General features: G+C 39.8%; 1 protein-coding gene across 2 annotated transcripts in view; it reads right to left on the minus strand.

The window, feature by feature from the left end:
* Positions 1-795: 795 nt before the first annotated feature.
* The window catches only part of abch1 (ATP-binding cassette, sub-family H, member 1), a 49,358-nt gene continuing 35,744 nt past the window's right edge, over positions 796-14,409 (minus strand). For both annotated transcript variants that reach the window (XM_047351995.1, XM_047351996.1), the window contains exons 18-20: positions 10,093-10,252; positions 8,122-8,226; positions 796-4,508 (exon numbers count right to left, since the gene is read on the minus strand). In XM_047351995.1, the coding sequence (XP_047207951.1) occupies positions 4,402-4,508; positions 8,122-8,226; positions 10,093-10,252 (372 nt within the window). In that variant the 3' untranslated portion in view covers positions 796-4,401. The remainder of the gene's footprint in view (positions 4,509-8,121; positions 8,227-10,092; positions 10,253-14,409) is intronic.

Genomic DNA, 14,409 nt, shown 5'->3' on the forward strand with positions numbered 1-14,409 from the left:
AAGCAATTGGTGCTAATCAGAAATTCCCTTAGCTCCTGCAGTGCTGCTGTCAGCCTCTTGTCTTTTTTCACAGTTTTACAAAAACATCTAGTGTTACTAATCTGACTGTGGTCCCATATACAGTGTGTGTGTGGAGAAGGGGTGGGGGTGGTCTCCTGACTGATAATTCATACAATTAGATCATTTTGATTACTTGTAACCCCTTTGTAAACAAGTTCAAGAAAACCCCAACAGGAAAGTTTAACTTTATTTACAGTTAATCAGAATCTCCATACCTAATGTTAAACCAAAGGAAGAAAAAAAGTTTAAAATTGGATCAAAAAGAAAGAATTTGTGCACATACAACCAGATTTTTGCCTTTTCTCTAAATTTATTTTTCCTTCTAACATATTTGTTTTTCAGTTCAGTAGTACAGGATGAATGTCACATTAAAGTTCTAACCTTAAGGAAAAATATTCATAATGGTCTCATCTTTTTTATATTTAAAAAACCTGCAATGTGAATTAGGTGTGTGGACCTTTGAGAACCATTCTATATCTAAAGGTAATTTAACAAAAAGGTTTGGCTTGTAGCTTTACAGTGTAACTTCTTCAAAATTTTATTTGAAAAGTTTAAACAGTCAACCAGTTCAAACAGTCATCCATAACCAGTCAGGTAGGGACAGATCAAAAATGAAGCCATGGTAACGAGCAGCACAGCCATGTAAGCAAAGTGTGATGTAATCACATACCTTTATCGTCCATGACTTCCAGGTGTTTTTGCAACCTCAAAATTAGCAGCAACACAAAGAAGAAGGATTTTTCAATGACATTTATTGTTTCAGAATAAATGAATAGAACTTCATCCAAGCATGTCTGCTATCACAGTGCATACAAGTCACAACACAGGAGTGTAAATTCTTCACGTGCCCCTCAGGGAGAGAGGTGGAGGTAGTAATCTGGAGTTTATAGAGCACAGTGGATGCACACACCACTTCTTCCATAATCTGCAACATCTTAACTGAAAAAAGGTCACATTTGAAATCAAAAATGGCAACTTCTAATCAATAAACTTCTCAGCTGTGGCTTCTCTTTAACAATGTCTTTCCCTGGATAATTGCATTAAAATCTCCAAGAATCAACACGAGTTAGATCATTTTTGCCATTTGAAGGGTGTGTAAATTTCAAAATCAGTTGCAACAAGATCATATTCCATAAAAAAGAGCACATGACTGCCGTCTTGCAAAATTTAAACATGGTTTTTGGCCGTAATAACCCAACAGTCCAAAAAATAGATTTTTAACCTAAAATAATGTATAAACAAGCTGTACCAGCAAACCCAAAGACAGATCACTCATTTAAATCTATTTCACAAAGGTTTATTATTGTAACAGCATTAGAGTGAGTAATCTTTAAGGAGTGTATCAATGATTCTCTTTGAACATATGATCACCTTTTTTACCATTCTTATCAAACAATACTTCAACATTGTCATTAGAATGTGCAGGAACTCATTGATATTAGAGACTGTCCCATTATAAACCAAACAGGTACCTGTGTTTAGGTCAACAGCAGAAAAAAAAAACCCTGCTAGTAAACAGCACGCTCAGATTTAATACATGCAGATTACTGTAAACATTTTAAATCTTTGACTGGCACAGATGTGATGCTGGTTTCACTGTTGGTTTGAATGAGTTGAGATTGTTAATACTACTAAAACCAGGATGTACAGGGCTTGGCAAATGTCAAAAGTCATCTGACATTTCTTTACATTTTCATCCCAAGGAGCCACTCGTTCTTTAGACTTTTTAAACGGATTCTTAACATTTCTCTGGGCTCTCTGAAGATGTTAAGTTTTTCATTGGCTTGTTTTTTGGAACATTTTCAGTCCAGAACCTGATAATTTTCGGAGGAAAAGTCAAGCACAGATGATTTAATTTCTCTTTGTTATTAATTAGCCTTTTAGAGTTGAATTAAATTGACTAACAACAAACAAAAAAGCTATTTAACTGTGACTTCTGAATCATTCAGGCATATAAAGTCTCCTTAATTCAAAGGTTTATTCAGTGTTTGTCTCCACATTGCAGAAAACGTACCGTGGAACACATTTTAAACTAGATGTTTGGGCAGTTTAATTTATTGCTTTTGCTAAATCTGCAAAATATTAATTTTACCTCATTTCAATGGTTGCACCTTCACCAGCAAGGTGATTCCTAAAAGCTGTTAGCTGAAAACGGAAGGACAAGGCATCTCTTCGTTTCATGTGTCCGGTCTTTGTCTTCTTCTGGAAGATAAGACTTTCAAATACTGTTCGCTTGCTATAGACAGCCATTTAGGGAAAGATACCTAAAACACTAAAAAGTATCCAGAGTCCAAAGGACAATTCTTATAGACCTTCAGAGAGGCTGGACAAATGATTTGGGTCTGCTCTGGGTTTTCTTCCAGTGGACAAGCCATAAAACAAGGTTTGAGCACGAATGTTGGCCTGGGTGAGCCTCTCTCTGCAAATTTGAGTAGAATAAAGACTAGCGTAGAATAAAGGTTTCATCATTCTCAGTCTGTCTTTTAATCTGTCTAAGGACGTTTTAACTATACCCAATGCACTCCAGAATTTTAAAAGGCAGCGACATAGCCCTTCAATTTATCGCCGATTTAGACATAATTTTGTTCCCTTCAAATCATGACTCTTGAATCATGTATTACAATGGCATGAATCATGCCATTATAATACAACTTCATTCTCATATTGCTACAGTGCTTAGACTGCATGCATCATATAACCTGACATGCACATAAGCAAAGAAACCCCATTCTGGGTCTAAATAAAATTAGTTATGCTTGTGCTCCCCACTAAGTCATGGTGCTCTGGGTGGTGAGCCATATGGCACATATCGAAACTTTCCACCTTAGAAGATAAAAGAGAGTTTGGCTCATTGGTATAAAAGTACTGCAAATAATAGGGGTAGATTCATTTATAAATTTTTAAAAAATTGTGATGTCCTTTTCTAATGATCTGATTATAATTTTGCTTGTTTTTAGATCATGAGAAAATACAACTATATAAATTCTACTTATAAAAATGGATTCCTCTTAAAGCACCTTTATAGGTTCATTCAAAATGTGGCTTTTTGACAACAGATATTTGTAATATCAGCAGGATGGACTGACTTACCAGCAACTCCCCAGCTTTCCCTGTTCAGCTTTTCTCTAGGATTTTCTTACAGCACAGACACCATCTCTATGTCAAATCCCCCAAAAGCTTAACCCCTGTGTGCTTAGATTTTCTATTATTCCTAAAGCAAAACATCATAAAATATAATTTTCTTTTTAAATCTACTTTTTATTGTAAAAAACAAACAAAAAAAAAGAAAACATGACTGGATTGATGCTGACAGTTTAGGAACAGCGTCCACTCTGTCCAGCAAAGTAGAAAGTTAATAAACAACCTGAAGTCCCAGGACAGAAAAATTTCCAATCACCAAAACACTCCCCTCAGTTAGGAGATACAGGCACAAAGTTATAAGGAACACCATCAACCTAAGCTGAAGAAGAACAACAATTGAGCACCTGGTAATGCAGCGAGATCAGTTACCGCTTCCTTTCATTACCAGACAGGACGAGAGGCTCAACAAAAATATAACAAGCAAGCAGCAATAGAGAGATAGAGATGCTGTGGGAAACCTAATGGGTGTGTAATATGAAGCAATCATCACTTTTTAGCTTTCGTATGCATTCACGTTACATTGTGCAATAATCTACTCAATTTCCTGCTTTGAAATAAGGCATTTTCTCACATTCTTGTGCTCAAACTCCTCCTCTTTAAAGTTTTCTTCCTTTTCTTCAATCCACATCTAACTTCTACCGTAGTATAGATGGCAAAACCTCAAACTATCCATCATTTACAGTCAACGTATTTATATTTTTTTCTTTTTATATCAAAAATGAATGACACAACCTTCATTCGTTATAAAATAAAGTGTAAAACAAACAACCAAAAAAATCTCTCAGCGTTAAGTCGAAAGGGAAACAAAAAGTGATCCTGAGTTGGTTTGTGGCTGTACACAGCATGAAGGTTTTCAAGAAGCTGCACCTAGAAGTGAAACAGACATAAACTGCTGCTACTTATTTTCTACTTGAAACAACTTGAATTTAGACTTTGAACAGACCAAACCAACTGCTGCAGGATCAGAGAGTGTGTGTTAGTGTGTGTCAGAGAGATAATCAGGAGGAGGGAGACTGATGCATCTCCCATCAGTCCTTTAAAACACAGTAAATCCTTCACGTCCACCACCGTTTTCCTCATGATTACTGCTGCTCCTCCTCCTCCACTGACGGTACGTCAAAGGATTGTTGCTGGCTCCTGATCTGCATCTGAAAGCCTGGTCCTCACTTAGGAAAACTTTCTCCGAGGAGATGGAGGCTGTCACGTCCTGAGCTTTAGGATGACGGTGGCCAGGATCAGGAAGAACGTGTTCCAGCCCAGGGTGAAGGCAAAACCTCTCCACACCATCATCTCAGACATACCCCAGCCTGGAGAGAAGATAACAGAGTTAGCTACATATTGAATAAGATCTTCCAATCACTTCTATGGCCACATACGTATAATATTTAGCAGATAGGAATACAGACTAGTTCTACAAACATTTCCATGTGATAGCAGCCACATTCATGCCTTATAACACCAAGTGCAGCGTGAAGCAGAGAGGTAAAACATGTCATCATTGGACTCTAGAGCAGTGGAGACGTGGTCTCTGGGGTGACCAATCATGTGTCTTTGTGTGACCATCCAATGCATAAGTCTGGGTTTGTCACTTGCAAGGAGAATGGTATCTATCTGACTGCAGTGTGTCAATTGTAAAGTTTAGAGAGGATAGACTCAGACCCTTGGTAACATTCATGGTTCGTTGCCAGGCCTCTGCAGAGCTGAATGAGGAAATTCATTTGGAGAAGGGATGCATCTAACAGTTGCAGGATAGTAGGCTACCTCCCGAGGACTGGACAGGGGCACCCCCACTGTAGGGAATAAATACACGCTGCATAGCACTGCTAACCAGAATAATTTAGCTAATAAATAAAATAAGATGCTAAAGACAGTTTCAACTTCAAATTATTTTGGGTTTGATTTAAATTAGTAAAACACTGTTTTACAGCTACTAACATCGCCTCACCATATAGCCAGTGGGCAGGAGAGAATGGAGAGAAGAGTGTTGTAGACATGTCATGCTTTTATACAACCCAGGTAAAACACACAGAAAGAAACCAGCAAAAATGGGTCCATGAATTATTATGCGAAATACAGCAGAATAACATATTGAACACATAAGGAAAATAATCTGAAATAAGGTATAGGAAGCAAATGGCTGAAAGAAGTCAGTATTTAGAAAGCAATGCTACTCCCTATCAGCGAAATCCTAATTGATGACCTATAAAAAGATTTTTCATTCCCACAGTACTGCAGAAAATATATCTTTTGAGGAGTAACCAGGTGCTCCTTGCAAGGTTTCTGACAGATGAGTCAAAAGAATAATTGAAACAAAAAATATTTGTTTAGCGCATCAGAAGGACCTGTAATTAGCAGATACAATTGTTTCCAAATAAACTTTAAGTAATGCAACTAGCAGAAACAGCCTCTATGTATATTCACTGCGCAAGACTCCACTATTGAGAACACAGTGGTGTGGGTTGATTTCAGCAGAAGGTACAGACAGAGTTATGAATTACAGGAAGAATGAATGGACATGTGCTGGGAAATTTTTTAATAACAATCTGGTGTCTTTTTAAGCTAGACATTGATTCCAAACATGCCGCCCAGAAAACTCTCATCTGGTTTCATAGAAAGGGAAAAAAAGCCGATAGAATAGCCCAGTAAATTACTATAACAGAATCCATACTAAAGCTCTATGAAAAAAGAAGATTAGAGTGCATAGAAAGGACCCCCAAGACCTTCAAGATTTGAAGACAGTTCTTATAGAATAGGTCAAAATCACACCTGAGTAAAGCAAGATAGTTTCTCCATAAAATAGATACAGTGCCTTGCGAAAGTATTTGGCCCCCTTGAACTTTTCAACCTCTTGCCACATTTCAGGCTTCAAACATAGAGATATAAAATTCAAATTTTTGTGAAGAATCAACAACAAGTGGGACGCAATCATGAAGTGGAATGAAATTTATTGGATGTGTCAAACTTTTTTAACAAATAAAAAACTGAAAAGTGGAGCGTGCAATATTATTCAGCCCCCTTGCGTTAATACTTTGTAGTGCCACCCTTTGCTGCAATTACAGCTGCAAGTTGCTTGGGGTATGTCTCTATCAGTTTTGCACATCGAGAGACTGAAATTCTTGCCCATTCTTCCTTGCAAAACAGCTGGAGCTCAGTGAGGTTAGATGGAGAGCGTTCGTGAACAGCAGTCTTCAGCTCTTTCCACAGATTCTCAATTGGATTCAGGTCTGGACTTTGATTTGGCCATTCCAACACTTGGATACATTTATTTGTGAACCATTCCATTGTAGATTTGGCTTTATGTTTTGGATCATTGTCTTGTTGGAAGATAAATCTCCGTCCCAGTCTCAGGTCTCTTGCAGACTCCAACAGGTTTTCTTCCAGAATGGTCCTGTATTTGGCCCCATCCATCTTCCCATCAATTTTGACCATCTTCCCTGTCACTGCTGACGAAAAGCAGGCCCAAACCATGATGCTGCCACCACCATGTTTGACAGTGGGAATGGTGTGTTCAGGGTGCTGAGCTGTGTTGCTTTTATGCCAAACATATCGTTTTGCATTGTGGCCAAACAGTTTGATTTTGGTTTCATCTGACCAGAGCACCTTCTTCCACATGTTTGGTGTGTCTCCCAGGTGGCTTGTAGCAAACTTTAAACGAGACTTTTTATGGATATCTTTGAGAAATGGCTTTCTTCTTGCCACTCTTCCATAAAGGCCAGATTTGTGCAGTGTATGACTGATTGTTGTCCTATGGACAGACTCTCCCACCTCAGCTGTAGATCTCTGCAGTTCATCCAGAGTGATCATGGGCCTCTTGGCTGCATCTCTGATCAGTCTTCTCCTGGTTCCAGATGAAAGTTTACAGGGACGGCCGGGTCTTGGTAGATTTGCAGTGGTCTGATTCTCCTTCCATTTCAATACGATTGCTTGCACAGTGCTCATTGGGATGTTTAAAGCTCAGGAAATCTTTTTGTATCCAAATCCAGCTTTAAACGTCTCCACAACAGTATCTCGGACCTGCCTGGTGTGTTCCTTGGTCTTCATGATGCTCTCTGCGCTTTGAACAGAACCCTGAGACTATCACAGAGCAGGTGCATTTATACGGAGACTTGATTACACACAGGTGGATTCTATTTATCATCATCAGTCATTTGGGACAACATTGGATCATTCAGAGATCCTCACTGAACTTCTGGAGTGAGTTTGCTGCAATGAAAGTAAAGGGTCCGAATAATATTGCACGCCCCACTTTTCAGTTTTTTATTTGTTAAAAATGTTTGCCACATCCAATAAATTTCATTCAACTTCACAATTGTGTCCCACTTGTTGTTGATTCTTCACAAAAAATTTGAATTTTATATCTTTATGTTTGGAGCCTGAAATGTGGCAAGAGGATGAAAAGTTCAAGGGGGCCGAATACTTTTGCAAGGCACTGTATGTTACAGATGTCCTTACCAAAAAAGGTATTTCATGCTCTCAGGAATAAAAGGGTATTTTCCCCTGTTTGTCAACATATTTGTTAAACTGCAGTGAGGTCATAATGAAGGTGTTAGTTCTCTGAATTGAATTGTGCAGGTGCAGACCTCTGCCTCAGTCTCATCTTCCACTGTGTCTCAGTGGTAAGGTTTTTAAACAGGAAAAGGCTTCTCTGTCTTCCTGTGTATCATGTAACATGGAGGTCTGAAGGTGGGTCTTATTGTTTAGAGGTGGTGGGGTCAGAGGAAGGAGAAAGACTTGTGAGATAGAGTGAAACTACTACACCTTACATTCCAGGAACACGAGTTACACACAACTGAGGGCTGATAAATGATTTAGACACATGCTTATGTTGCGTATGATGTCAGAAAATTAAGTTGTTGACATGGAGCTGAGCCTCACACATGTTATTTACAGCTGCTGGGTCAATTTTTGCATATACCTTACCTCTGTACATGATGCAGCGGAGGGACTCTGAGGCGTAGGTCTGAGGGAGAGCCAGGCTGAGGTACCGCAGAGGATACGGGATACACTCCACAGGCCAGATGATACCTGCATCACAGGACAGAGAGGCCACAGTGTAAGATGTCATATTAATAAGAAATGCAACTTGTGCCTGGATTCTGATAACAAACATATTAAACATTTACAGAGCTGACTGCAAGTTACAAGCCATCCCTCATTGCTTAATGGCTGTCTTCGAAGAAGGCATGATTTCTTTTCTAGTGGTCTTGATCTGTAGTTTCCTAGATTCTTTTAGGTTTTTCTCTGTTTCTGTGGCGTGGTGCTGTAGGAGAAAAGCTCAAAGTCAACAATTTTCAGTATGAGTGAGGTGAACAGAAATGTTAGAAGCCACAGGAAACTGTATTTTCTAGGACTTGTTGAGACATAGCTGCCGAGGCTGTGAGAGAGTGAGACTTTCAGCAGCAAACAGGAAAGGTAACGTATTTCAGGGTATTTCAGTTCTACTTTGAAAGTCAAGGTAAAGATCTACATTGTCCAGGGAATACACATAGATGAGACAGTTGTTTAATTAATGCTAACTTAGCTAACAATGCTAAACGCTAATATCAGAAGACAGTTTAAAATGTCAACTCTATAATCATTTTCCCAAACCACTGCTGAAGGCTAGAGACAATATTTTGAATAATGTTAGTTATAGTTCTTAAAGACAAGTTGGAATGGTCTAAAATCTGTAAAATAGGCAGGTCAAAACTTTTCAAAAATGGGAGATCGGAAATTAGTCACAAATTTCAGATCAGTGCATCTCTACTCCTAAACTCCATGGATGAACCATAGTTGTGTCTGTACATAACAGACAGCTAAGTAAAGATACAAATTTGAATAGGATCTTGAGGTATTTTCTTGATGTCTTTTGCTACAAGCATTCTGTCACAAAGAATGTTTGTTCATATGGGTTTGGTAGAATCAATAAAAAACACCAAAATAACACCAATAACCAACAAGATGATTCCCAACCAGCTGTAGACTAAATGTTTGGCATGCAGTGGATGATCAACAGCAGTGTGATCCATATTTCAGGTCCCATGTCAGGTCTTTGCTGATTCTTTCCTAAAGACAAACTTCTTTTGCTTGGAAAAGGTTAGTTTTATGCCTGACTCTTCGTCTTTTACCCTCCACATGTGAACTTTGCTTGGTTTTAGCGATGCAGTACAAAATCTGCTATCCTCTCCAGGGGAAAAAAAAACTTCACAAACGATAAGTTAAAAAGCAACCAGTGTCCACAGCAGAGCTTGCAAAACCTTCAGAAAGTCAAAAACCGTACGGCTTATGACAGTTTTCTAAGACAATAAAATGGATAATGAAGATAATAAAGTCTGGTCCTTTGGAGAAATTAGGATAGTTTTGAAGCTTTGAAAAACGCTGCCAATTATCCTTTCAGTTTTTACATTTCAACTTACATTTAAAAAAGGGCTGTTATAATTTCAAACAAAAGGATTTTTTAATCTTTAATTTAAAACTATTTTTTATATGGTTTCACTAAATGTCCTTTATTAAGTTTCTGCTATTGTAAAGAATGAAAAACCATGAACAACATATAAATGTGTTTTTCAAGCATTTTGAGCATTTATGCTGACAGTTCTTCTGCTGTTATTTTCATATGAAATGATGGACAATTGCTCTTTTGTTTGGATACAGTCACCAAGCATTTGTGTTTGGAATTAGTATCCCCTGTAATCAGTATCTTCACCATCAAACTGATACTTTCAGCCATCCTAAGTTCCCATGTTCTAAACAAATATCGTCCCCACACGCTGGCTGACATCCAGCTCACAACCAATATTTAATCAGCGTTCCTGGTTAAATAAGCAATCAGTCACCCACTGTGCTTTTCAAGTTCACACGAGACACATGTAAGGCAGTTTCATGACCGATTTTTTATGAATCTCTTCTCACCGCTCAGAATGAGGTTAGGGTAGAAGATGCCCAGGGCAACTTGATTGGCGCTCTGCTCGTCGTCAATCCCCGCCGAGATGACAAGGCCGAAGGAGATGCCTGTGACGCCCTGAAGCAGGATCAAACATATGACTAGAAACAAGGAGCCTTCGTTTGGCATCTGTGCAGAGAGGGAAGAAAGAAATACAGTGAGGAAAGGTAACAGGCTCAAAGATAATGCTTTGCTTCTAAAAATCTATTTGTTTTAGGTTGGGCATTGTATTCTGTTATATCGGTTACAAGCCCACATGGGGTTCAAACATGAAACAGCAGCAGTCAGCCACAAACAGCCACTCTTTTCGCAACCACAGTGAGGTGGAGCGGCGGCTGCCATGTTTACAGCCGCCAGATGGTCTCTGCTGCAGATCAGCCCTTTAAAAAAGAGCCATACATACCACATGCATCACTTTGACATTATTGCACCTGTTTGTTGTGGTAAAGTGGTGGTGTTTTAAACTGCTGCCCTAATACTCTCTGTGATCACAATGAATGTAAACCAAGCTGCGAGAATAGGCAACTGTGCAAAAAGTAGCCTTTAAAAGACTAAATTATTATATTATTTTACCATGATCTGTTTCCACATGAAAAATGAACAACGTCTGATCACCTTCAAGTTAAACACACAAACAACAGAAATGCTGCATCCCGGAGTAAATTAGGCTGTGCCAGGAAGTCAAAATGAAAACACTGATGTGGAAAATTTTAAAATCAAGGTGTGCCTAATTAAAGATGTCAGATTAATAATCCAAAGTGGAAACAATTGCCTTTCTTAAGCATTAGTAGACTTTAAGAAATGGAAGAAGTAAAACAGTCAGGTATGGAAAAATCAAACATTTTTCAAAACTCAACCTTTTGTCAATTCTTATCCAGACCTTTCTAGGAATGTAAAACTCTTACTATTCCCTCAAACAAATATGAGTATTTCCCTATCAAAAAAAGAGTTATAATCCAAATTTCATGAAGATTAAACATAGAAATGAAAAATTCATTTTCATATTCGTTAAATGGTTATTTATCGCAAACCCAAAAACATTTGGGAAATATTTTTATGGACTGTTTTAGGGATGGATTTAAGGAGCCTGTTCTGTCAGAAAAAGACAACATGGGAATGGAAAAAATACAGATCTGCAGAGATACAAAAGCTCTCTAATGTTTTCCTATGATCTTTGGACAAATACAGCAACAAAATCCAAGAAATGACAAGTATAATTCAATCTGGTTGTAAATAAATACATTAGGAGGTGAGATGAGATACTTAAAAATCCATACAGAGTTTAGCCGGACTCAGCTGCGAGGAGTTGAAGTGATAAACTCTCCAAAGTTGACTGGAATGTTTGTGTTGCTCCTTGGAGCTCTAAGACACTATCCGTCTCCCCTGACAACGTGCAAAAATAGACCTGCACCCAGAGGCCACATGACCACACGGTTGCCACAGCAATCGCAGGCTGTTGTGGTGGCAATCCTGCAGCGATCCCTGGAAACGGGCGATGCAGGAAATGATTTATGAAGCGGTGGTCTCTTTGGACTTCAGCAACTTAATTAACACAGTTCTGAGCATGCATGCACATACACACAAAGACATGCAGAGAGAAGAACACTCACACTTATGTTCAGGTTTAAACCATCAGCTTATTGAGGACTTGTGTTGAAGAAATTTGGGTTTTTTCAACTTTGCCATTTTTAATATACTGAGATGTAAAGGGGTTGGACAATGAAACTGAAACACCTGTCATTTTAGTGTGGGAGGTTTCATGGCTAAATTGGACCAGCCCGGTAGCCAGTCTTCATTGATTGCACATTGCATCAGTAAGAGCAGAGTGTGAAGGTTCAAGTAGCAGGGTAAGAGCACAGTTTTGCTCAAAATATTGAAATGCACACAACATTATGGGTGACATACCAGAGTTCAAAAGAGGACAAATTGTTGGTGCACGTCTTGCTGGTGCATCTGTGACCAAGACAGCAAGTCTTTGTGATGTATCAAGAGCCACGGTATCCAGGGTAATGTCAGCATACCACCAAGAAGGACGAACCACATCCAACAGGATTAACTGTGGACGCAAGAGGAAGCTGTCTGAAAGGGATGTTCGGGTGCTAACCCTGATTTTATCCAAAAAACATAAAACCACGGCTGCCCAAATCACGGCAGAATTAAATGTGCACCTAAACTCTCCTGTTTCCACCAGAACTGTCTGTCGGGAGCTCCACAGGGTCAATATACTCGGCCGGTCTGCTATAGCCAAACCTTTGGTCACTCATGCCAATGCCAACCGTCGGTTTCAATGGTGCAAGGAGCGCAAATCTTGGGCTGTGGACAATGTGAAACATGTATTGTTCTCTGATGAGTCCACCTTTACTGTTTTCCCCATATCAGGGAGAGTTACGATGTGGAGAAGCCCCAAAGAAGCGTACCACCCAGACTGTTGCATGTCCAGAGTGAAGCATGGGAGTGGATCAGTGATGGTTTGGGCTGCCATATCCCTTTGCCCAATACTTGTGTTAGATGGGCGTGTCACTGCCAAGGACTACCGAACCATTCTTGAGGACCATGTGCATCCAATGGTTCAAACATTGTATCCTGAAGGTGGTGCCGTGTATCAGGATGACAATGCACCAATACACACAGCAAGACTGGTGAAAGATTGGTTTGATGAACATGAAAGTGAAGTTGAACATCTCCCATGTCCTGCAGTCACCAGATCTAAATATTATTGAGCCACTTTGGGGTGTTTTGGAGGAGCGAGTCAGGAAACGTTTTCCTCCACCAGTATCACGTAGTGACCTGGCCACTATCCTGCAAGAAGAATGGCTTAAAATCCATCTGACCACTGTGCAGGACTTGTACAGGTCCTTCTCAAAATATTAGCATATTGTGATAAAGTTCATTATTTTTCATAATGTCATGATGAAAATTTAACATTCATATATTTTAGATTCATTGCACACTAACTGAAATATTTCAGGTCTTTTATTGTCTTAATACGGATGATTTTGGCATACAGCTCATGAAAACCCAAAATTCCTATCTCACAAAATTAGCATATCATTAAAAGGGTCTCTAAACGAGCTATGAACCTCATCATCTGAATCAACGAGTTAACTCTAAACACCTGCAAAAGATTCCTGAGGCCTTTAAAACTCCCAGCCTGGTTCATCACTCAAAACCCCAATCATGGGTAAGACTGCCGACCTGACTGCTGTCCGGAAGGCCACTATTGACACCCTCAAGCAAGAGGGTAAGACACAGAAAGAAATTTCTGAACGAATAGGCTGTTCCCAGAGTGCTGTATCAAGGCACCTCAGTGGGAAGTCTGTGGGAAGGAAAAAGTGTGGCAGAAAACGCTGTACAACGAGAAGAGGTGACCGGACCCTGAGGAAGATTGTGGAGAAGGGCCGATTCCAGACCTTGGGGGACCTGCGGAAGCAGTGGACTGAGTCTGGAGTAGAAACATCCTGAGCCACCGTGCACAGGCGTGTGCAGGAAATGGGCTACAGGTGCCGCATTCCCCAGGTCAAGCCACTTTTGAACCAGAAACAGCGGCAGAAGCGCCTGACCTGGGCTACAGAGAAGCAGCACTGGACTGTTGCTCAGTGGTTCAAAGTACTTTTTTCGGATGAAAGCAAATTCTGCATGTCATTCGGAAATCAAGGTGCCAGAGTCTGGAGGAAGACTGGGGAGAAGGAAATGCCAAAATGCCAGAAGTCCAGTGTCAAGTACCCACAGTCAGTGATGGTCTGGGGTGCCGTGTCAGCTGCTGGTGTTGGTCCACTGTGTTTTATCAAGGGCAGGGTCAATGCAGCTAGCTATCAGGAGATTTTGGAGCACTTCATGCTTCTATCTGCTGAAAAGCTTTATGGAGATGAAGATTTCATTTTTCAGCACAACCTGACACCTGCTCACAGTGCCAAAACCACTGGTAAATGGTTTACTGACCATGGTATCACTGTGCTCAATTGGCCTGCCAACTCTCCAGACTTGAACCCCATAGAGAATCTGTGGGATATTGTGAAGAGAACGTTGAGAGACTCAAGACCCAACACTCTGGATGAGCTAAAGGCCGCTATCGAAGCATCCTGGGCCTCCATAAGACCTCAGCCGTGCCACAGGCTGATTGCCTCCATGCCACGCCGCATTGAAGCAGTCATTTCTGCAAAAGGATTCCCGACCAAGTATTGAGTGCATAACTGTACATGATTATTTGAAGGTTGACGTTTTTTGTATTAAAAACACTTTTCTTTTATTGGTCAGATGAAATATGCTAATTTTGTGAGATAGGAATT

This window comes from Girardinichthys multiradiatus, chromosome 22, assembly GCF_021462225.1.
Source record: "Girardinichthys multiradiatus isolate DD_20200921_A chromosome 22, DD_fGirMul_XY1, whole genome shotgun sequence".
NCBI lineage: Eukaryota > Metazoa > Chordata > Actinopteri > Cyprinodontiformes > Goodeidae > Girardinichthys > Girardinichthys multiradiatus.